Source organism: Meriones unguiculatus, chromosome 3 (genome assembly GCF_030254825.1).
Source record: "Meriones unguiculatus strain TT.TT164.6M chromosome 3, Bangor_MerUng_6.1, whole genome shotgun sequence".
NCBI lineage: Eukaryota > Metazoa > Chordata > Mammalia > Rodentia > Muridae > Meriones > Meriones unguiculatus.
The window spans coordinates 47,054,892-47,079,561 of record NC_083351.1 but is presented as its reverse complement, the minus strand read 5'-3'; the positions used below and the strand labels follow the sequence as shown (position 1 = coordinate 47,079,561).

Below are 24,670 nucleotides of genomic sequence, written 5' to 3'. Positions count from 1 at the left end.
CCTTTGGAATTTCAGCAAGGTTATGGAGAGCTCAAATTAAAAAAATCCAGAGCTTGGCAATTTTGTTTGCTTGTTGATACAGGGTCTGGCTGGCCTTGAATTCCGGGTAATCTCACTAAATTCTCCATAATGCTGTCATTGCAAATATGCACTACCATGCTTGGCTAGTGTTCAGTTTGAGCATTTTATTTTTTAAAGACAGTGTGTGTCCTATTCACTTTCTGTTGCTGTGATAAAGATGTAGATAAAGATATAAACCAGAAAGGTTTATAACAGAGTCCACCTCTGAGAGAAGCCAGAGGAACTCAGAGCAAGGCAGGAACCTGGAGGCAGGAAGTGAAGCAGAAACTAGGAAAGATTGCTGCTCACTGGCTTGCTCTCATGGCTCACTCAGCTTTCTTATACTTCCCAGGATAGCTGGCCAATGTTGATGCTACCCAGAGTGAGCTGGGCCCTCTCACACCAGTCATTAATCAAGAAAATGCCCTACTGACTCGCTTGTAGGCAGTCTGATGGAGGCATTTTTCTCAACTGAGGTTTCTCTTCCAGCCCCGATGACTCTGGCTATACCAAGCTGACAGATACATAACCAGGACAGGCAGGTTCTCCTACAGCTCAGGCTGGCCTTGAACTTGTTAGGCCAGCAAGGTTAACCTTGAATTTCAATTTCTCATGCTTTTCCCAAGTTCTGGTCATAGCTGTGTGCCTAGTTAGGTAAACGTTCTACCAACTGACCTGCATTCCCACTTCTACACATAAATAGCCATGACTTGCGGATTCTGCATGATGGTAAGCACAGATTATTGCAGCTTATTAGTCTGCGTCCCTACGTGATTATTGATAACATTCCATCACAGCACAATGGGCTCCTGATCATGGTGCCTACCTGTAACCCCAGCACACAGGTGGCTGAAGCAAGAAGCTCCTAAGTTGAGGCCAACCTCAAGTACTTGGTGAAAAGACCTGGTATCAGAGAAAAGAAGATAGATGCAGGGAGGGAGAGATGGGGACAGTGAGGGAGAAAATAAGAGCGAATGAATGATAATGAGCTCGGTAGAAAACAATAGTGTACAAACTTCCCAAATAGAGGTTTTGACGAGGATGGCACTGATGTGCTGATGCTGCTCATTGTTCAGGGCTCCAGGTTTAAGGAGGCAAGTAAAAACAAAGGTCTTGAACTTTGTTGGCTTACAAGGCTTTTTCGAAGACCTTTTTAAAAATTCGAATACTATTACCATTGGGCAAAATGGTCAGCAGTGTTTATTTAATAGTAGTGGTGATTGAGAAGAAATTTTAATAGCCTTCCTGCTTAGAGTGGCTTATCTTTCAAACTATTCTCTGCTCTTTTTCCCCTCCTTCGTCCTTTCCCATGTTTTACCCCAGTTCCAGGTCGCCTTCCCATTCATCTCTTTCTTGTTACTTGGGGAATCCCTGCTAACAGATGAGCCTCCTTCCTCATCCGAGCCTTAGCACCCTGGGTCTTGTTCTTGCAGACACCTGCCATTTATCCTTTTATCCTTTCATCCGTTGATACAGCTTCCTTCCCTTCTCTTTTCTTTTTCTTCCCCTCCCTCCCCTTCCTTTCCTGTTTCCCCTCTTATGCCTAGGGTCATGTGTATTACCAGTGAATACACCCCACGGCAACATTGTGTGTCGTTCTGACAGTGGTGGAATCCGGTGTTCCTTAACTAGGGTTTCCAATTGCTAATGGATCCATTAGTCATTTGTAAGGGTTTTTGTGACATTTTTAATTTATTTTGTGTGTGTGCCTGTATGTGTGTACATATGTACATACCCACATGTAATCGTGTAAACTTATGCCATGGCACGCGTGTGCAGGTCAGAAGACAACTTGCTGGAGTTTTTTCTGCTTTTTTAAATTTTTTAAATTTCAGTTATTGAGTCTTTTCTTCTAACATGTGAGTTTCAGGGAGCAAACCCGGGTCACCAAGCTTGGTGGTAGGTGTTCTTGTCAACGAAGCCATCTCACTTGCTCCTCTGTAGGAAATCTGAGATTTTTGTTTTCTTCTTAGGGGTGCCCTTTAAAGAGATGCATGTGTGCATAATCTTACCATCTAGACAACGACCCCACACTGCTATATTTTAGGGTCTGGCTTTGGGATTATATTAACACCAAGTACAATTTATAAATAAATCACGTACTTGTGTCCAGCAGATAGCAGATGAGGTTTTCGAGTGATTCATTCTACAGGTGTGGCTTTTGCAGCAGACCGGGAGATTAAATTGCAGGAGCTGGGCCATCACTCTGTCAGTGATAAGGATGTGCTCAATGCTCCTCCTGCTGGTACAGTGAGACGCAACAGACGCACCCACCGCAGAACAGTCCTTTCAGAAAAGCCACACCATTTTTTCATCACACAAATGCCGTGAATCTCAGAATTTCTGTTTTTATTTCTAAACCTGTGACATTTTAACTGTGAAAAGCTATGAAGAAAAATAGTTGGTATATATCTTAATTAGGGAAAACTTGATACATTTTTGACTTGAACAGACCCAGTTCAAAGCTCGCTGCAGGCAATGACTTCACTTTGCCACCTGGTTGAGCTCCTTTCCTTCTCTGGACTTGAGTTTGCATGTAGAGCGGAGCAGATCCTACCTGTGGTCCCTGCTGAGGGATCGGTGTCTCTGAGGTCTCGGGAAGCAGCAGCTGTCGTTCAGAGCGTTGCTCGGTGTCTTTGGGGTGCTGCTGCGTACTGGTACTCTCCCTTCTGTGTCTGAATTATACAGAAGCAGTAATGCCTCTTTTGGCGAATCCTCCAGGTACGGCAAGCCAGGCTGCAATGCAGACACCTGTGACTACTTCCTTAGCTACCGGATGATAGGCGCCGACGTGGAGTTCGAGCTGAGCGCAGACACGGATGGTTGGGTCGCAGTTGGATTCTCTTCAGATAAAAAGATGGTAAGGCGTGAACCACGACAGAGGCCGCTTTGCCTCTTAGCTTTGTTGTTCTTCTTTGGAGTTTGGAAGCAAATGGATTAATCAAGGAGGTAGAAGCATAGTGTTAGTCACGGCTCTCTAATTGCAAGTTGAAAAAAGATTAAGAGGTGCAGGATGGTTGTGTCGAAGGTCTTTAATGCCAGCACTTGAGGGGCAGAGATAGATGGAGCCCTGAAAAACCACCACCGCCATCACCAACAACAAAACAGCAACAGCAGAAATAAGAGGCCAGAGAAAGGCTCAGCAGGTAAGAGCACAGACTGCTCCTGCAGAGGACCAGAGTTCAGTTCCCAGCACCCACATCAAGTGGCTCACAACTGTAACTCCTGCTCTAGGCAATCTGATGCCCTTTGGGCTCCTGCATGCATGCACATACACACACACATAAACAAGTAAATCTTTTTTTTTTTTTTTTTTTTTTTTTAATTCAAGCCAGCTTTATTAGAAAGACTGGTTATTAGACTACAGGGTGTCTTGTGCTACACGGACTGACCAGCTCTGTCCACATGATGCTGCAAACTTCATGTCTTGTGCCAATTGATGTGTATCTCTTGCTCACATGAGTGTGGCTTGGCTGGGGTTCAGCTTGATTTCTGTGGTCTCAGCTGGGCTTGGCTGGAGTCCATGGGTTGGGTTTGATTTCCTGTGTGCTTTAGTCAGTCTGGGGGGGGACAGCTACCAAGGCCTGTTCTCTTCAGAGCAGAGGCAACAGTGGAGAAAGAGCCATTGTAAAAGAAAGAGTCAGAGTGTCTTTCCTTTACACTTAGACACTCAGTACAGAACACTTCTGTGACCAGTATGTGGTATTTCTCTCAGCTCTACTACACACACGCACACACACACACACACACACACACACACGCACACACACACGCACACACGCACACACACACACACGAACCTATCAGGCAAATCTCCAATGGATACCAACTGGGTGTCCTCTACCTCAATCAGTTCTGACATAGTCTACGTGGAAAGAGTCTCAGATATCACAAAGGGAAGGTTTAGTTTGAGCCTGCTCCATTGTAGATGCCAATTTCAGGTCCTAGGATTGTGATCTGATGAACTGATTCTACCTTAGAGTTCCTGTGACTTCCTCTTGAGTGTCATTAATTTGCCAGAACTCAGGTAAACACTTTATTTACATTTTCCCATTGTGCTAATTAGCTTTCCAGTACTATTAATGAGAGAGATTGAGAGAGGGAGAGAACTAATATCTGCCTCCATGGGCACATCACCAACTATATAACTTATTTTCATTAGGTCTCATCTCTTAAATTTCCCACTATTCCTTAATAGTGCCAAGACTGGGAGCAACCTTTAACACAAAGGCCCTTGGGAGACCCAGACCAAGGCACCAACAATGGCCATAGTAAGGAGGGGCTCAGTTCTGGGCTATTTTGAAAGCATCACTTGGGAATGGGAAGATAGGTGAGTGGTTCTGTTTGTTTGCTGCTCTTCCAGAGAACTGAATTTGGTTCCCAGCACCCATGTCATGGAGTTGATGGCCTTTAACTTGAGCTCCGGGAGATCTGATGTCCCTTCTGGCCTTCATGGGTATCTGCATGCACATGGCACAGCACACACACACACACATTTACTTACTTATGATGGTAATAGACTGGCCTTCTAAAATGAAGCCATTGGTGCCAGGACCCCTGACATACGAGCTGCCCATACTGCACAGGATGGATACTATTTTTCCATGAACTTCTGAGATGCAAAGACTGAAGTCGCCTAACTGTTACCACCTCAAGATGTGGCCTGTCTACCCAGGAGCTTCTTTTACTGTCCTTGGGGTTTCTCTTACTCTTTTTGTCATGGCTTTGTTTTGGTTGTTTTTTTTTTTTTTTTTTTTTTTTTTTTTTGTGTGTGTATGTGTGTGTGTGTGTGTGGTGTGGAGCAGCTGTGGGGCCCGGAAAAGCTGTGGGGCCCAAAGGAGCAGCTCCTGAAATCAGCCCACAGTTCTGCCGGTGGCCAGGGCCTGGGTGTTGTGGTGAGGGGTGTTGCAAACAGACTACATATCCCATTCTGTGAATCATCCCCATAAAGGGGTGTCCCAGTAAAGGAGAAATAAGAGAAAAAGAGCATGAGTCCAAGACTAGCAGAGGCTACATAGTGACATGCTGTCCAAAAATTAGGAAGGAAGGGAAGGAAAGAGGAGGGAGGAAGGGAAGGAAGAGAGGGTTGATTTAAGGGTTCAGATAACAGGGACAGACTGAGGAGCCTTTAAAATGTCACTGTAATATCTATGAAAGCAGAGGCCCTTCCTTTCTTTTCCTCTTTCCACTGAAGCATGGATTAAATTAAAAAACAAAAACCTGCTGAGGTATATTAAGAGCAATGTGGATACCCTTTTTAATAACCTTGAATTTTTATGACACAGTTTTCAAATTAGATTTAATTATTTTTAACAGCATCTCTGGGCTCCTGTCTAAATGGCACGCCTCACAGGCTCCATGCACTGTTTCCCCCATCATCCCTATCCTCCACACAGCAGTACAATCAGCCGAACTCTAATGTTTTTTTTTAAACTCATTCTAAAAAAAAAAAAAAAACAAAAAAAACAAAAAAAAAAAACTTCCAACCACAGGGATAACTCCCCAAACTTCTCTCCCTCACCACATCTCTGCATCTCTATATTTTGTACCAGATGCACCAACTGATAGCTTTTTATTCTAGTAGTATGTGTTACAAAATATAATGTGGTGAGGAGGGTACCATGCCAAGGCATGCCTCTGAAAAATCATGCCATGGACCAGACCCGGTATAAGGAGGTTTATTGTGGGCAGGGAGAGGGGTGAGGGCCTGGAGAAGGGGTAAAGGCAGACCAGTGGACAGGCAGACAGGCAGACAGATGGAAGAAGAGGCATGAGGGCGGGTGGGGGGGGAGGTGAGGACAGAAACGGGGAGAGAACACCAGGAACAGAGAGAGAGCTGGGGTGGCGATGGTCCTTTTACAGGTGGCACACAGCTGTTACACCCGGTGGCAGAGGAGGCACATCATGACATAAACAATTGCTAGGTCCCTGAGGGCAGACCAGCAGAACTGCCTGTTCGCTGACATGGTGCACCTAAAATCTATCATTTTTGACCATTTTTCCAGTGTATAATACAGTGTCATAAATCACAATCACTGCTGTGAAGTCACCATCACTTCCTAGCTCCAGAACATTTTCTCAAATAACATTTTGCTGTTCATGTGTTGTCCTCTACTGATGCTGCCTCAGCTGCTACCACTTACGATTAACATTTTCTGGAAACTTCAATGCCATATCACAGATAGCATGATCCTTTAACCCTAAATATAAGAGATGTCTCCTAAAATCAAGGAACTTGTCTTTCAGTATATGGTTCACTTATTAAATCGGGAGAGTCTGAGATCCATAGGATAGTATTGTCAAATATATCGCTTCCGAATGTCACTGAGCAACACAGTTCTGTCTAGGAACACCACTGCATTTAATGGTCCTGGGTCTTCACTTTGTAATAGTTTCTGGGCCTTTTAAATGAATGACTGGATTTAGTGAATTACTTTGGGAGGCATTTTTTGTTTGTTTGTTTGTTTGTTTTTTCCCAGAACTGAAGTTTTGCTTTGGTTTGTTAGAATGAGCTTCAAGGTGGCTTTGCCCGGCTGTGCTCATCAGGCTACTTTCTGTGACTTTGCATAGGAGTGTGTGGGTGATGATGCACCCTCCCGCTGTCCCGGCGGCAATAAGGCCGTATGTGTCAGTCATTGTGGTACTGACTTTGCTCACTTGTTTAAGACTTTTTAAAAGGATTTTAAATTTATGTACCGGTTTGCTTGCGTAGGAGGTAAGCGCACACAGTGGTGCACTTGTGGAGGTCAGAGGGCAACTTGCAGGAGTTGGTTCTCTTCTTAAGCCAGGTGGAGCCAAGGACCAAACTCAGGTCATTCTGCTTGGTACCTTGGCCCAGTTTATTTAATGGCATTTGAAATAATCCTGTGGTATTCCTAAATACAGAGGTTATGAGACATGTATGTCCGAGTGAAAAGTTTGCAGAAGACAGACTTTTAACTTTTTTCTTCTCGATCTCTTTCTCTGCTAGGGTGGCGATGATGTCATGGCCTGTGTCCACGATGACAATGGCAGAGTTCGCATCCAGCACTTCTATAACGTGGGCCAGTGGGCAAAGGAAGTTCAGCGGAACCCTGCCCGAGATGAAGAAGGAGTCTTCGAGAACAACCGAGTCACCTGCAGGTTTAAGCGCCCTGTGAACGTTCCCAGGGATGAAACGATTGTGGATCTGCACCTGAGTTGGTACTACCTATTTGCCTGGGGTCCGGCCATTCAGGGTAAGCCGACGTTTCAGCCTCAGCATTGAACACCAGTCACCACCGGGCTCATGTTCATTGTCAGACGGAGTCACACTGTGAGTGAATGAGAGCCGTAAGCGCTCTGTGTGTACTATGAAGAAAAGGAGATACAGGACCCTCCTTCAGAGGGTTCTAAAGAACTCACAGCGCAGGAGGACACCTGAGACAGTTCACACGTGCCTAGCTAGAGCATGTGAAACACATAGGATGAGTGTGCACTTCACGTGGTGTGCATCTGCATTTCTGTTTGCTCCTCACCCCATCCTGGGTCTTTCTGACTCCAAAGTCAATGAACTCTTATCCATCATTCTTTAATAAGAAAAAACTGAAGAGGAAAAGGTGTCTAGAGATATCTCCAGAGCTTGACAGCAAGCATTAATTCTCACCCTATCACTATTCCCATGATCACAAATCAGTCGAAATACCCTATCTTTTTACTCATTAGTCCACAAATATTAAGGTACATAACAATCCCCCAGCTATATTGGTAAGTTAAGTCTTCTGCGTGTTAGAGTTGGGGCTGAGATTCTGTATGTCTAACAAGTTCCCTGATGATGCTGTACTGTGGATGATGCCACTTCCTGTGACAGAGCTCTCCGGTGGCTTCCTATTGAAGGTCCAAGGGCATCGTAAGAGACCTTTTAGAGGTTGCTTAAATCAAGTCATCTTGTGAGCCTTCCACTTGGTCAGTTGGCATAACAGCCTGACCAAGAGTGGAGGTAGAGAGAGCTCATTCTCTCACTCTGCCTTTTAGGAATTTTACCTTTCTTGCTTGCTCTTTCTTTTTCTTTGAGCTGGGTGTCTAGTGTGTTGCTCAGGCTAGAGCAATCTTCCTACTTCAGCCTCCTGAGGGGCTAGAGTCATTGGTGTATACCACCTTACCCAGCTTGCCATCTATCCTTGGTGTGTGTTCAGTAAATTTCTGTTGCTTCTTCTGATCTGCCACCCCCTCCCACACACACATTTTGATTTCTTTCCGTTGAGTTAGAGAGTACTCAATCTCCCCTTCACCTTCTCTTCCCCTCCCCATCCATTGCCAATTGGGAGAAGCGATGGATGCCTCCAGATTAGTGGTGCCTTTCCACTGGCTGCTTTCCCATCTGCCCTGATACCTTTTAGTGTCCTGGGAAATAAATGATAGCTAGGAGAGATGGATTCATTTTGCACGGTAAGATTGGTATCTGAAATGTGAGTTTTTAGTATTGTTTCTGCCCCGTGGTAGCGATGTAACCTGTTATCTAAATTAAGAACTTCATTTCCTTATGCTTAGCGTAATAATAGTATCTACTTCATAAGGTTATTGACTAGTGGGTGAATTAAGCATGTGAAATTGCTGTAGTAAATTGGAAAATGTTGTACAGTAGTCCCATTTCATCTGTGGAAGATTTTACTGAGACCTCCAGTGTTTACCTGAAACTCCACATTTGCCCCGAATGTGTAAATTAGAATTGAGTATGAGATTTACAGTGATATTACTAATAAAGCAATCACAACAGTACATTATAGTAAGTCATATAAAATGCAATCTTTGCTCTTTTAAAAATATATCTACTCTCTCAAAGTAACTTTTCTTTGAACCACAGCTGACTATGGTCATTGAAAGCAGAGAGAAACCTTGAAAATAGAGACGCTTACATGCTCCAAAGGTCATCCTCTTAAAGAGTCTGACATCTGAGATTTGGGGAGAAGGTGCATATTCACCTGGCCTTACCTGATAAGCTCCCTCCAGGTCTCTCTTCTCACTGTTTCCAGGCAAAGCAGACCCGTTTCCATCCCACATGCTGGCCATGCTTTTCTTATTTCCTGAGAGTTTTAACATCTGTCAGTTCTATTCCTGTCTCTTGGCATAAAGTTTTGGCTAAGGCTCGAAGGAATAGAGACTCCATTTCTCTCAAGAAAGCCATGAACTGGAGGTGCATGGCATAGCCTGAGAGGCCAGTCAAGGACCAGGTATCCTCAGGTACAAAGTGAGAGTGGGCCCCATGGAGAGGGACCTCTCTGTCTGCTGGGAGAAATTGTGTAGCAGGAGGGAATAGGAGAGGGTTCCCACTACACTGTTTCTGGTAGAGCTCCCTGAGAGAAAAGACTGTAAAGCCCACACAGGGTACAAACCAGGCCTGGTGGTGCAGACCTATAATTTCAGCTACTTTGGAGGCTAAGGCGGAAGGATCACAAGGTCAAGGCTTGTTTGGGCTACAAAGTGAGTTCAAGGCAAACCTGGCAAGCTTATTGAGACCCTATCTCAAAGTAAAAACAAAACAAAACAAACAAAAACTAAAAGAAAGTTGGCAAGCTGGGAATCAGTGGCAGATGTTTGCCTAGCATGTTTATGGACCTGGGTTCAATCTCTGGTGCTATAAAACAAAAACAAACACTCCAAAACCCCTAACTGAGCTCCAATCCTACGGATGCCTTTCCATTGAACTCCTATGCTTCAGTTTCCCTAACCCAGGTTTGATTTTTTTTTTTTCCAGGAAGTCAGACATGACTAATCAGCTTCACCTCATCAAGGGTTTTTTTTTGTTTGTTTGTTTATTTTATTTTGTTTTGTTTTGTTTTTAAGAAAAGGAAAACTTGTTGGGTATTGTAGCACATGTCTTTAATCCCAGTACTGGGGATCAGAGGCAGGTGATCTCTAAGTCCCAAGACAGCCAGGGTTACACAGGAGAACCTTGTCTCAAAACAAACAAACATAAAAAGGAGAGAAAAGAAAATTGGTTCAAGCAGGTCTCTTGCCTGTCTTGCTGGAAGTTGCAATTAGAGTACACCATGGATCATAGCTTGAAAAAACATGGCTTATTACCATTTCTTTTTATCCTTTTATTTCTTCAGTGCTGAGGATTAAACCAGAGGTGCTTGGATGTCAGGCAAGCTGTCTGCTGCTGATCTGTGCCATCAGCCCTTAAGCATTTCACACAGAGAATTTCCTTCTTTCTTCTGGTGACCAGATGGAGAAACGTTTCATCCAAGGACTTGTTCCCTTAGTTATTCCCTTTCCAAACTGTTCTTCCCTGCTCTTGAAAATCCCTGTCATCTGGTATGCCAATCTCTTTTGGCTGAAGAAGTCTCTTCTCTCTTCTCCTCTCCCTCTCTTCTTCTCTCTCCTTTCCCCTCCTCTCCCTTCCCCCTTCCCCTCTCCTTTCCCCTCTTCCCTCCCCTTTCCTCCCTTTCCCCTCCCCTTTGTCCTTTCCTTTCCCCTCCCCTTCCCCTTTCCATTCCCCTTTCCCTTCCCATCCCCTCCCCTCCCTTCCCCCTTTCTTCTTTTCCCTTCTTTATTCTTCTCCCTACCCCTGTGGTGTATTCTGTGAGTGTACAGATGTGTGAATGGAAGTCAGAGCAAGACATCAGATGTGTTTCTTTCTTTCTTATTCTCTGCCTAGTTTTTCTTTTTCTTTCTTCCCCCTCTTCTTCTTCTTCTTCTTCTTCTTCTTCTTTTTTTTTTTTTTGACAGGATCTTTCAACATGGTCCTAGCTATCATGGAACTCATGATTCACTATGATTCACCCACCTCCCCTAGGATTAAAGTGCCCAGCTTACCTTTGTTCTTGAGATAGAGTTTTGCACACAACAGGAAACTGGCCTTTTTGGCTATGTTGGCCTGCTGGCTAATGGACTCTTAGACTCTTACCTGTCTTTGACACCACCCCCCCCTTTCTCCAATGCTCAATCTTTGCTCCCCAATGTTCAGGTTATGCGCACACACAGCCATGCCTAGCTTTCTACATGGGTATTGGGGATTCAAACTTAGGGCCTTACCTCCATATGCTTGCAGAATAAACACACCTATCTACCCACATCTTCCTCGCCAAAAGCTGGCTCACTCTTAATATGCTACAGGTCAGCAAAAGAAAAATGGCCGTGTCTGGAGCTGCTAATGCATGTCTGCAAGATTTGGGGCTGTGGTGTAGCTCAGTGATAGAGCACTTACTTATCATGTATGAAGCCTTGGGTTCACCACTTCCCCCAAATCTGAGGAGGTAGAAATAGTACCCCCCCCCACATACACACACCAAGGCTGGAAAGATTACTCAGGTTAAGATCACACACTGCTATTACAGAGGACACAAGTTCAGTTCCCAGTACCCATATCAGGTGACTCATAATCCCCTGTAACCCATCTTCAGGAGATACAATGGCCTCTTTTGGCCTCTGTATATATACACATCCACAAAAATAAATAGACAGACAAATAGCTAGAATAAATCTTTTAAAAAATTAAATGTTTGAAAAAATAAAAATACATTTTATTAGATATTGAGAAGTTTGAATTTATTAGAGACAAATAGAAATCCATTCAGCTCCTGCAAGTATTAATATTATAACTCGATGCCACAAAACAGAGATACAACAGAGAATAACAGTAAGTTGTTCTGATCTGGGGGGACTGCAGATCAACAAGGAGACCACCTTTGGGTGTAAAGATAAATCATGTATGTGTTCTCCATCCTATGAGCACTTGCAGAGAATTCTGATGGCTCTATATCTGAATCCAGATCTAGTAAGCACTGTGTTTGTACTTAGCAGTGGAGACTTCTCTTTGGTGTTTCTGTCTTTTAACTCTGCTGCTTTTGACTGTCCCTTCCCTCTGCTTGTGTGTTAAAGGCTCCATCACTCGCCACGACATAGATTCTCCACCAGCGTCAGAGCGTGTGGTCAGTATTTACAAGTACGAAGACATTTTCATGCCATCGGCTGCCTACCAGACCTTCTCCTCTCCATTTTGTTTGCTTCTCATTGTGGCCCTGACCTTCTACCTGCTGATGGGAACCCCTTAACCACAGCTGGACCAGATGGAGTGAAAAACCTTCAGTATATATTTTTCAATAATCACCTGTGTAATTTTAGCCTCAGTTATTTAAAAACAAGTCATGATTTCAACATTTTTGGAAAAAAGAGAAAGCTCTCCTAGTCAAACAGGATTGTCAAGGCAAACCTACTTTCAGGAAGTACTTAAAATGTTTGCGAACACTTGCAAATGTGTTTTCTATTTGAGCTTTACAATATCTGCGCATTGACGCGGTACAACTGTGAGGGTCATCATAGCGACTGGGATTGAAACCCAGACAAAGGCTGCCTTTTGTTGACCTACGTGTCTCACAGCCTTGGCTGACAGGATCGGGTGACACATAGCAAGGAAGAGAAAGAGCTAGCTAGCGGTGGAGAGCATGCCTCAGAACAGCGCACACAGAACAGGGTCACTTTGCATGTTGCTGTGGGGACCTTTACAGGATGTCACAAGTGCGTCAGCAGCCTCTTGAGAACATTTTCGTGCTGCCTAAGTGCTTTCTGATAGTCGCAGAGTTGATGGGGGAGTACGGGAGAGATTGTGTCTGGCAATAAGAAAGTGGCTTGTATTTATTTAAAATATCTTCTCAATTACTGTGTGCTTATGAGAAAAAAGGTTTTATGTTGCTGTTAGGAAAGATTAAAAATAGAACTGTGAATATTTCTGAAGATGCAAAGTTATTTTAATGATGAAAATAGAATTATCAATAGTTAGAATTTGCTCTCTTCTGCTACAGTATTCTATCAACTAAGGTGTTCATGGTGGCTCTAGACAATGGTGTTTTTCCAGTCAGCATACATTAAGTATAATTAAATATGCATTATAACAGACAGGTCACCCTAAGGAAAACATTAACATTTTTAAGACTCTAGACATCAGGAGCAAAAATGGGTGGCAGGGACCCTGAGGTAAATTCACCAAGAATATACATTAAAAATGTTTAATTCTATGTTTTCTTTTTTCAAAAGAGCCAGATACTCTTTTAGTCCAAATATGTAGAGGAATTTTAATTCAGAACATGGCTGCTCTGGCAAGAGATCACATCCAAAGACTTTCTAGGTCTGTGTGATCGGGCGGGAATACAGACATGCCTTTAATCCCGGAGACAGAGGTAAGTAGATCTCTGAGTTCCAGGACAACCTGGTATGGAGCAAGTTTCAGGTAAAGAAAAGCTTAGGTCCAATTGTGCTGGCACATGCCTTAAATTCCAGCACTCAGTGGACAGAGGCATGCAGATCTCCGAGTTCTAGTCGATGCTGTTCAGTCGGTTGGGTTGAAAGTGAGTTGGGATGCAGGGCGGTAAAGTTCAAGGCAGTTAGTTCATGGAATTCAGAGGCAGTTTAACCTGGAGAGTTTTACAGAGAGAGGTTGAATAGAGGATGAGTTAGACACAGGTTAAAACAGAACCAGGGAATGACAAGGAGCCAGAAGATTAGAACAGACTGCTAGAGTTAGTTTGAGGCCAAACAGAGCAATTCAGTCAGAGAGAAAATCCAGATTGAATAGTCAGCTAACAGAGGAGTTTGAGCCAGAAGAGTTGAGTTGAACCAGCCCCCACAAGTTCAGAGAGACCTAGAAAGGCTGAACTTATTCAGCAGTATGTCTCAGAGGCTGAAAGCATTCTAGACTTTTATTAGATTGTATGGAGGCTAGAAGAGCTTCCAGGATTAGGCCTAGGTTAGCAGACCTGAAGCAACAATTACCTCGGGAATAAAAGTTACTTTAACACAAATATCTATGCCAGCCTGCTGCATAGAGGAGAGTAGCTGTGTCATTCCCATTGTGGCATTCCAGAATTCTCTGCTTGTTCCTTTTGCTCCAACTTGATAGAGGAGCAACATCAGAGCACGGTTTCTAAGGTCCTTTCCTCCAAGATTCATGCTAGAGGTGAAGGTCAGCCTGTGGGAGGGTGTTCAGATTCTTTTGGGCTGGAGCCAAGCTAAACGAAGTTTGCTACTTTGTGACACGCCCACATCCAGCTTCAAACTCAAGGTTCAAGCTGGAGGCTCCGCCTCACTGCCATCACCTCTTTACCAAACCCTCTGATCTTATACAAGCTTGGCTCAAAGCATATGTATCAGCTTCTCAGTGTTCGGAGTTGGTTTAGGAGTGAGAGTTGGGAGTACACTGAGACACCATGTTGTATATAAGAAGCCCAATATTTTTATATATCCCGTATGTGTACGACACCCGATCTATAAATAGCAGAGCAAGAGAGTTCAGTTAATAGTAGGAGCAAGAGGTGTTTCCCTTACACTTATGTTTCAAATCAAGTAACTGTTTCACTGAATCTTTACTTGAGTGACCAGGTTTGTATATTTTGGCTTGGAACTTGCAATTAATTATCCTTCCCCTGGCAGCAACATGCAAGTGACTCTACTAAGCTCCAGGCTTTTCTGCTTCAGGCCACTGCTTGCCTGAGAGGTCTTGAGTTCTTCCAACCTCTTCTCTCTCACACAACCTCTCTTCCCTCCTGTGGATGATAAACTTATCTCTAATGCTCTGGCTTAGTTATCCCTTCCTCCAGTCCTCTGGACCACATGGTTCTAGGACATACTCAGTGCTCCTGTAGCCCATTGGGCTTCTTCATCACACATGTCAGATTTTACTGAAATTGCTGGCTTTGTTTTCACTGCTAATCCCCCTCTTGTAAGAGCTCTTTCTCACCACTCACCCTGTGGCAGGAGCCACTTCTTAATAGGTATCCAGCAAACTGATGGAATAAGTTACAGAACTGTCTTGATACTGTGAGTTTATTTGAGCCAGAGGAATCTCTTTTATATACTTTACCTGACTAGCCAATGTTTGTATATCCCCTCTTTGTGATCAAACCATGTCTTCCAAAAACATAAATGACAGAATCCTTAGTGACGGTGTGGTTTTGCCTTTCAGTGGATACCAGTTGGCATTTTCAACAATAATAAGTGTCCTAAACTAAGAATTTGCAGACTAGGAGTGCATCACAACAGTTGGCTATCATCTCAGAGAACTAGTCACTGACAGACATGCAGAAGCTAAAGCTGTATAGACTTCAAATTTGTTCCTTCTTACCTAATATAAGAGAATGACTTTATCCCTCTCTTCATTCTCTCTCTCTTTCAGCCGGACCTCACAATCCTTCTCCTTCAGCCTCCTGACTCCTATCTCAAGCATGCACCACCAGATCTGACAATACATTTTCCTTTTCTAAGACAGTGTTTGTCCTGAGGGAGATGCCTATCAATGCTTTTTGGTAAAATGCCCAAGTGGAATATGAGCAGCAGATAAATGTATTTAGTGCTGTTTTAAGTGTTCCACATTCATTAACTCTTTCGATCTTAACAACCAGAGGAAGTATCTGTTATTAATGCAGCTTTACAAATGGAAAAATGGAGGTTGTTAATTTGGCTGACTTACCAATGCTGGCAAGACTTCAGAGATGGAGGCACCAGGGGCCAAAGGACCCACTATGAATCCCTATACCTCTTGCAGAGTCTTTAAAACTTCCATTAAATAGAACCTGCTATCCATACTCAAGTCAGCTAGGTGCTTTCACCTGGCTCCTAGTACTTTACAGCGAATATGAGGACTTCTTACAACTGTGTTTGAGGAAAGGAACACATTTGATTTTGAATCACTTTATTTTCTTAAAATTATTTTAGTACTTTTTTGTTTTCTTTTCTTCCTTCCTTCCTTCCTTCTTTTCTTTCTTTCTTCCTTCCCTCCTTTTCTTTCTTCCTTCTTAGCATTAAGGATCATATCCAAGTCCTTGTGCATATTACAGAGTGTTCCACAAACTATACTCTCAGCTCATTTTAGTACTGTTAATGTTTTTCAAACTATTGTGTAGATGGGACTGAAGAATGCACTTGTTAATTTCTGAACATGGCTTTCTTAAAACCTTGCTCTGTCTTACAACATGGAATTACACATGCTTTTATTGTCCCACTATAGTCAAACATGCATTTAGAGAAAATCCAGAAGGTGCATTCAGTTATCATGGTTTGGCTATGTGTTTAAAGAAATCAGAAAGTTTGACAATTGAGGGATAGTTTTCCATCCCAGTGTATTCATACTATTTAAGTTTTCTGTCTATTTTCAGGATTTTGTCTTAAGTGATATTAGCACTGAGATTGAACACTGTTCTTATTTCTCTCCCAGGATTTCTTAAAATTTCCTTGTAAAGAAGCTAGGTTGTCAATATTTTTAACTTTGTGCTTGTGTCCCTGCTGTTCTACTCTGCCACAGACAGTTCAGAAATGAACAATTACGGCTGTGCATTAGTAAAACAACTAAAAATTTAACTCCATATACTTTGCAGATGCCAAAATGATACAGTAAGTTTTAAAAAGCTGTTGGAAAATCAAAAACCCCTTCTTAGCTTGCTGGGCTGGGTTTATGGACTCTGGTTTTCCAGTGGCTTTAGTCATGGGCATTCTGTTTATCCAGTCAGTTGTAAATCATATTACCAGCAACTTATTGTTAGCTAGTTGTAAAAATATCAAAGTTGGTGAATAATTTGTTTAAAACTAATTTATAGTTAGTGTTCTGTTATAAAGGAATAGCATAGTGGCATCCTTACACATTTATATTCTAACATGTTTCCTGGAGTTGGCACAGAGAGGTACAGGAAAGAACCAATGGTAAAGGACCAGCCTGGGTAGGTTACAGCTTTGTTTTGCCCGAGGCCTGGCAGTTGTGAGCATGTCTCACTTTGAACTGCTCTTTTGGTGAACATTTCTAAGCTTTAGAGTAATCTATTTCTGTGTAGGAATTTTTAAAAATGATCATAGGGGCACGAGAGTGTTTTACACATGTGACACATCTATCTCATATAATGAAACAGTGTGTGAGAGCCAGCATGCAAGGTCACATGCTGAGGTGACTGGTAGTTGACTATTGTACATCCTTACTCTCCAAACAGAAATGCATATTTAGTGAACAAGTTGATTATTTTCAGGTTGTTTATATGTAAATACATTTTATAGATAGGTGACAGAGGGGGCGTATTTATACATAAACGCACATGTACTAGTACACACAGACACAGACACACACACACACACACACACACACACACACACACCATGAACATTAAAGGTTATTGTCAGGGTTGGTTCTTTTTCTGATCTCTTGTATACTTTAAAACACAGAGAAAAACATTGTATTACAAGCATACTTATCCTTGAATTTGTAGTAATTTAGTTTATAGAAGGGATTCCTGTATCTTTTATTAAGCCTTGCTTCCTCTCTTCAGCATTGTATGACTTAAGAATGGATATGCATTGTTGCTTAATTTATTTTTTTTCATACCATTAAGAAACCAAGTTGAATAACTGGCATGTTACATGGCAGCCTAAACATGTTCTAAGTTGCAATAGTTTTTATTTTTATTTTTTATTTTTATTTTTTTTACTCTATTCTATTATTCAGTGAGCAATTTGTGTAGTTTCCAGTTGGATTTCCTTGTGCTTTTATTGAACAGATGACTTGCATATAATTTCCTTTTTATGAAAATAGTAGTTAGGGAAATAAGAGCTTAAATATGCCTGGCAATGGAAAAATGTATGTAAATCTCTTAGCCTTGGGGGTGTGTTCTACTTAAGAATACACTAATGACTGGATAATATTTACAATTTTCTCTCAAATATTTTCTATTAGGTGAGTAACCACTCAGTCTGATTCTTCTGGAATGTAATCATTCTCTGAGTTTGATGAATATTCAGTGGGTGTGGCATCCACCCAGTTCACTAGACTCTTTCCTGCTTCATCGCCTAGAATCCCCTGAGCCCTCTGTCCCGGGAGAGTGAATTCGGCTTCTCCACTTGCCTTATTCCCACTGACACATTGACAGGCTGGAACAGTCTGGCTCCAGAAGAACTAATAGTTTTTTTGAGACTGTCTACAAAATACTATTTTGTTAAAACTATGCTTTTAAATAGACACTGATGAGTTATATTTGTTTTATAAAAAATTGTGTACCTAATGTTCAATTGTGATTGATTTTGAGATTATATATAAATGTATATTTATAAGCCTGTCCTATGTGGATTTTTACTCTAAAATGTGTGGCACATTACTAATAAAGATATGGGTTTCTATTTAAGTAAAGTAATTGTAGCAACATTCCTGTACCTGAATGATTATTCTGTTCATTGGCCATCATAGCTACTTTTATCTTTAGAGCATTAAATTATATTCAGAATATATTAACCAGGATTAAACTTTAAAAACATAAACTTTGAACATAATTTGAAATTTTCTTGTTATGTAATTAAAACTAGTTTATAATTCCTTTTGCTTTGCTCTGGTGCGCCTTTTGATTTTCTTCTTTTCTTTGTGTGTTATTAAAGTGTAAAACTTTTTTCCATTCTCCCTGAACCCTTGTAGATCTTGGGAAAGATGGCAACCTGTCTTGTCTGACAAAGAGGAAAGCTGTATTGCTATAGTCACCGGAAAGTCCCCACGGAGAAGCAATATGCAAAAATCAGTTTCTGGAAGCTTCACTTTGACGCTTTATCAAGCAGGAAATGGCAGTCTCTTATCCCGTTTCAAGTGGATCAGCCATCTTACTGCATATATCTGGCTTTAAAAATTTCAATTCCAGTTCTTACTGGTTGCTATACCATGGTATCAGTGAGGAATAAGTAGAGGGGTTGGTGGGATGGCTCAGTGGCTAAGTGCACTTGCTGCCAAGCCTGGTGACCTGAGTTTGATCCTCAGAGGCCACAAGGTAGAAGGAGAGAACTAACTCCCACAAGTTGTCCTCTGACCTCCATGCATTTGGGTGCACACACACACACACACACACACACACACACTCACTAAGTAATTAAATGTGGTTTTCAAAAAAAAAAAAAGAATAAGAGTTTAGTCATAGAATCTACTGAGTCATGAGGAAGGAAAGCAGTTGCAGTAGCTGGGCTGCAGGTTCTCCTGGGACTGATCTGAGAAGACACAGTGGCAGTTTGTGTGGTGGCCCACACCTTTAATCCCAGCACTCGGGAGGCAGAGGCAGGTGATCTCTGAGTTTGAGGCCGGCCTGGTCTACAAAGCGAGTCCAGGACAGCCAGGGCTACACAGAGAAACCCTGTCTACCATCCTTCTCCACCCTAATTCTTTTCAATCCCCCAACACTAGGTAGGTGAGAAAGAAGGTTAGAGGGGAAAGGAGGCATAGATCTCTTTAGATTTTTTTCCCTACTGATCAGGAACATCAGATTCCTAGGGGAAGTCCAATCTTCTTCATCAGAATATCCATCATTCCCCAAACCAGCAATAGCAAACAAAGCAGCAGTAACCAACAGCAGCAGGGACCAGCAGAAGGGGGAACAGTAGCAGAGGGACCAGCAGCAGAGGGACCAGCAGCTGCTTTCTTTGGAGCACCTCCAACCCCTCTTGGGGCTCTGGCATTTATACCCTCTCAGAAATCCCCCAAAATCCAAATGTAATCTATCTGTATCTGGCAAAAATCACTCCCCAAGCACGAGACAATCATAGTTAACAGCTATGGACAGTCTGAAGCAGCCCCATATCCCACACCTGGGATTAAAACGCAAACATATCTATGTAATATGAGTTGGCTTTTAAAGAAACCAAAATTCTCACAACAGGGGTCCTTCCAGGGAAGCAGGTGAGCATACTGAGGCTGAATTAAGATGTATGCTGTGGACTGCATGTGTTCCCTTAGTTTATGCGGAAGGCGGGTGTAATCCCCACTGTGATAGCCATAGAGGATTTAGCATACAGGGGCTGACTGACTGGGTGGTGGTGGAGGTGTCTTTGTGATGGGATTAGTGTCTTTATGTGAACCCTTTAAGAGAACCCTTGCCAGAACTTGATCATTCTTGTTCTTTGGTCTCAGCCCTCCTAGCTTCTATAACTATTTGAGCCATCTGGTCTAAATTAATTTTAGATAGCAGCCCAAACTGACAAAAACAAAGTAGGCAGAGAGTAGACAGAGGCAATCTCCAAGAAAGGGGAGTAACAATAGAAAAAGAAAGAGGAGGGGGTGTGCTGGCCTTACCTGCATTTAACAAGGCTGTCATGTCTGCAACAGATTTCCACCAAGCTGGTCACTTGAAACAACACAAATATATCGTCTCACTGTTCTGGTGGCCAGGGATCTCAGGTGAATCAAGACATTGGTGGGGCGCCTCTTCTGGAGGCGTCACAGAGGAAGGTTTATTTTTTTGATTTCTCCTAGTTGTTGATAGCTGCCAGCATTCCTTAATCTGTCATTCCAATGACAGTCTGAGCTCCGCCTCTATGGCATGGTCTACTGTCTTCCTTTGATAAACATACTCACAATTATATTTAGCCCCTCTCTTATCATAACCTAGAAACAAGCTCTTTATTTCAAGAACCTTAGCTTAGTTCCAATTGCAAAGTGTTCTTTTTTTTTGGCCACGGCAGGCCACACACTTCGCGTGTTGGAGGGATCAGGGTCAGGAGCCTATGACTAAACATAAAGGGCAAGGTGGAGAGTAGAGAAATGAGGGTGGGTGAGCTAGCACCTGATCACATCAGGCCTTGCAAGTTGGAGTGAAGGACTCAGATGTCATTACATAGGATAAAGAGGCTTGGAAAGAGGTCAGTTTGTGTCTTAAAAAAAAAAAAAAAAGAGCTTATTGACTGCAGTGTGATTGATGGGAGGGGAGTGGATGGAATGAAGGTAGGTTGAGAGACCTGTTAGACGCTCCAGTGACATTGTCGTAGTACCAGGTATAAAACTGTACAACGAGCAGAATTCAAAGTATCAGGACTTACCACATCTGGAAATGAACAGTTCCCTTTAGCTGGGTGGGAGGCTGAAGCTGGAGGATCTCGAGTTTGAGACCAGCTCAGCCCTGTAGCAAGACAGTATGTAGACAAGCAAACAAACAAACCCAAAAACAAACAAAAAAGATAGCTTAGCAATAAGAAGGGATTAGTCTGGTCATTTGAAATGCACTCGCCATCTTCTGTTTTTTGTCTTAATTCAGAGTCACAGTAGAAGGCTGGGTATTTATGCCATTGGGTGGCCTCAGCCTTTGTGTGCTGTAGGGCACACAGCCAAGGAAGAGATGGCCCAGCATTCCAAAACCTCATCTCTAGCTCTCAAACATCAACCATTTCAGAGAAAATGTCAGTTGTTTCTCTGAAGCCGGGGAGCCACCAGGTAAAGACATTTATGCTTATTCTGTTTCTGAACAGGTAATTCTGATATCCAGTTCATGATTTTTATCGCAGACTTCAGCTTTCAATGCTCCCCACCTCTTGCTTTCTCTCAATGGAAGGACAGAGGAAAGCTACACTGTTTATCTTTGCATCTTTCTTGCTGTTCAATCTTGGATAGGTTGATTTAACTGCTGAGTATGTTACCTGATTTGTTTAAGAGAGATGGGAAGCCTACAGACATGTCTTAGTGGGGTTAGAAACAGTGCATGTCAGTAACTTAGGTGGTACGTGGCCTTCCCTTCTTTCCTCAGAAATGCTGCCTCACTTGCTCACAACCATGCAGAGAGCAAGCTCAGGAAAAAGAATGCATGTGTAATCACACTTTCAGTCTCTCCTTTGCAGAACACACAGCATTCTGAGCATGGACTTTGTACAAAAGTCATGTTTCAAGAATGTTTTCCCTGGGTGAGTAATCAATGTCTATCCCACCTCATCGGGTCCCAGTGACAAATCAGTGTGCCAGTCCACCAAAGTTCACTCCTGAGCAGCCAATACATTTATTAGGTGACCCTAAAACAAACAGAGGTCCTGGAAGGTCTGCGCCTAGAATGAACAAAGGCTGTACAGGTAAAGCCCCTCACAATTTACCTCTGAAATGTTCCCAGCATCCCTACCGTCACTGAGTTTTACTGACTTGTCTGCAGGTATTAAAAACGAACAATGGCAGTTTAACACTCTGAGATGTGTAGATTGCTCCCATACCAAGGCTCCTAGTGGGTATGAGGCACAAATGGTTAACAGCCACTACACATTATGGTCTTGTAAAGAGCTTTACATAGAAGCGAAAGGATCCCCTATTCAGATCAGTTAGCTTAGAACAGAAGAGCTACAGAATAAAGGTCCATAGTGTGAACCCCGCCTCACCCAGCTGACAGCTGTGAGGCCATATACTTAATTTCTCTTCGCTCTTTTTACCTGTTTGCAAAACAAGACTTCTAACACCTCTCTAGGAGTGTTCTAAGGATCTGAGCACCTAGGCCAGGGACTGTCATATGGTAGTAGATACTTAGTTTTGTCATATACACGAGAGAGCACTTTAAAAAAGTGTTGAGGAGGGATGAATTTATCTTTCAGAGTACCCGAGTTCTATTTGCCAGCACCAAGTCAGGCTGCTCAGAACGCCTGTAACTCTAGCTTTGGGCATTTGATTCTGACTTCTTTGGCTACCCACACACCATACATACACAAGATTAAAAGTAAGTATTTATTAAATAGATCAGTAAAAATAAGTCTGTGCATCAGTGTTTTTAGAACTACTTCCTAAGTCTAACGCACATCTCTGAGAGAGCCTTTTTTGGGATCCTGCCTCCGGAAAAGCTGACATCAATCAAACAAGGAAGGGAGTTTGTTTTGTGCCCCGCCCCATTTTCTTGGACCCTCTCAAAACTTCTTACCTGGTCCCTGAGGGACTATCGGGCCCGAGGGCGGAGGCTTTTGTGCTCAGCCTCTTGGGAGTTGTAGTTTCTCTGCACTATAGCGCATACTGCGCCCGCAGTCTGAGAACTATTAAACCCATAAGCACTTGCGGCATCGCCGGCCTCCGCTCGGGCTTCTCGCCAGTTCGCAGCCCCGCCCCTGGGTCCAGGCAGAAGCGCGATGGCCGACCGTGGTGCCCCTGCTGAAGCGCCGTGTCCGCGGGGCTCTCCCCGGCCGGAGCTTCGGGCCACGCGCGCGGCCGGGCCGGGCGAGACCCCGCGTACCGCGGCGCTGGCGCTGCGCTTTGATAAGCCCATTAAGCAGGCCTTCTACAACACCGGCGCCGTGCTGTTCGTGTGCCTGTGCTGCGGCGCCGCGGTCCTCGTGTATTTCATCCTCGAGGCCTTCCTGCGGCCGCTGCTCTGGGCCGTGCTGTGCGGCACCTTCCTGCACCCGTTTAAGAGCTCGCTCACGCGCCTGGGCCGCCTGTGGCTGCGGCGGCTGCACCGCGCGCACACGCCCATCGTGCTGGCCGCGCTGCTGCTGCCGCTCTGCTTCGCGGACTACGGCGTGGAGGCCCTGGGCGAGCAGGCGCTGCGCCGCCGCCGCCTGTTGCTCCTGCTGGGCGCGGGCGGCCCCCTGCTCTACGGTCTCTACTGCCTGGGCAGCTACTTGGGCGTGCAGGTGCTGCTGGCGCACGCCGGCGCGCTCATCTGCCGCGGCCTCGACTACTTCAGCAGCCTGTGGGTGAGTGCCCGCGAGGGTGGCGGTCCTCACCTCGCCCGTGCAGGGAGCGCAGTTCTCAGGTGACTGCCCGCCTTCCCACCCCCGGGGAACTTTCCACCCCCAATGGCCCTTCCAACACCCCAGCACCAGGTAGGAGAGGGAGAGGGTTAGTAGGAGAAGGGGCGCAGTTCTCTTTTAACTGTTTTCCTGCTGGTGGGGGCGGCAGCAGCAGCGTTATTCTTTTTGGAAGCTCCTTCACACTCTCTGGGCTCTGGCATTTATTCTCTCTCCGAAGTCCTGAGAGTTAAACTGCCTGCAGCTTGCGAAAAGCTCCTCTTAGCCCGCACCGGGCAAATAGTTCGCTGCTGTGGACTGTCAGATTCCGTCCCGCATCCCACACCTGGGATTAAAAGAAACAAAACAAACAGGCAAAAAACCATGTTTGTAGCCACAACAGAACTTGTTGAGCTTCCTTCTAGAGAGGTGGGTGTGATTTGAAACCATCCCTCTTGTAGGGAAAAGGTCCCTTGGCTGAGAAGTGCTGACCCACTTTGCACGTCTGGCAGGCACATCTGGGTGTCAGAGTTCACGTCTAATTTGCCTTTGTACAGTTAAGAGAAGCTGACTTCTTACCAGGCTAGAGGTTAATTAGGACTGGTTAACTCGGGTTTCTCTAGCTCTCAGAGTAAAGCTTTCATTTCAGGCCTTTGATGTCCCAGAGTTCAGTTCTTTCACTCAAGTTCTTGTGTGACTCTGGGTGCTTTTCGGTAACTGTATTTATTATGTGTGGGCCATTGCGAGTTCCCTCTGGTCTAGAAGAGTAGTGTGGACTGGGTTACAGAGAGGTAGGTTATGTTTGAATCGCCCAACTGTCATTCTTAGGGAATAGAGGAACTTCAAAATTGGAAGAAATTTCAAAAATAATCTTAGAGTCATATTTCCTGACTCAGACTACACCGCAGGCCGGTTTGTCCGCATATTTATTGGGCAATGTTAAAATGAAGTGGTTATTTAATGCTGAAGAATGTTAAGAATGTTGATCGATAAACTACCGCGGGGGCTAAGGATGTGGTGCGGGGATAGAGAGATCCTGGAGGGCATGAGGCCCAGCGTGTATACACCTCCGACTATTTCACTTTCATTTACTCGTTAATGAAATAAAGTTAACGTGCCTTGAAATTGTTAAGTTACAAAATAGTTGCCTTTGTTCCTTCAGCAGGTTTCAACTTGGCAAAGGGTGTTGGTA

The 24,670-nt window shown here is 43.8% G+C and overlaps 2 protein-coding genes across 5 annotated transcripts in view; both read left to right on the top strand.

Annotated features, from left to right (window-relative positions):
- Positions 1-18,363, top strand: part of Frrs1l (ferric chelate reductase 1 like) — a 32,414-nt gene extending 14,051 nt beyond the window's left edge. The window contains exons 3-5 of the mRNA XM_021628053.2: positions 2,782-2,920; positions 7,031-7,277; positions 11,902-18,363. Of these exons, the coding sequence (XP_021483728.1) occupies positions 2,782-2,920; positions 7,031-7,277; positions 11,902-12,074 (559 nt within the window). The 3' untranslated portion in view covers positions 12,075-18,363. The remainder of the gene's footprint in view (positions 1-2,781; positions 2,921-7,030; positions 7,278-11,901) is intronic.
- Positions 18,364-22,862: 4,499 nt separating this feature from the next.
- Tmem245 (transmembrane protein 245) overlaps positions 22,863-24,670 on the top strand; it is a 75,666-nt gene continuing 73,858 nt past the window's right edge. For all 4 annotated transcript variants that reach the window (XM_060379941.1, XM_021628130.2, XM_021628136.2 and 1 more), the window contains exon 1: positions 22,863-23,445. In XM_060379941.1, coding sequence (XP_060235924.1) covers positions 22,879-23,445 — 567 coding nt within the window. In that variant the 5' untranslated portion in view covers positions 22,863-22,878. The remainder of the gene's footprint in view (positions 23,446-24,670) is intronic.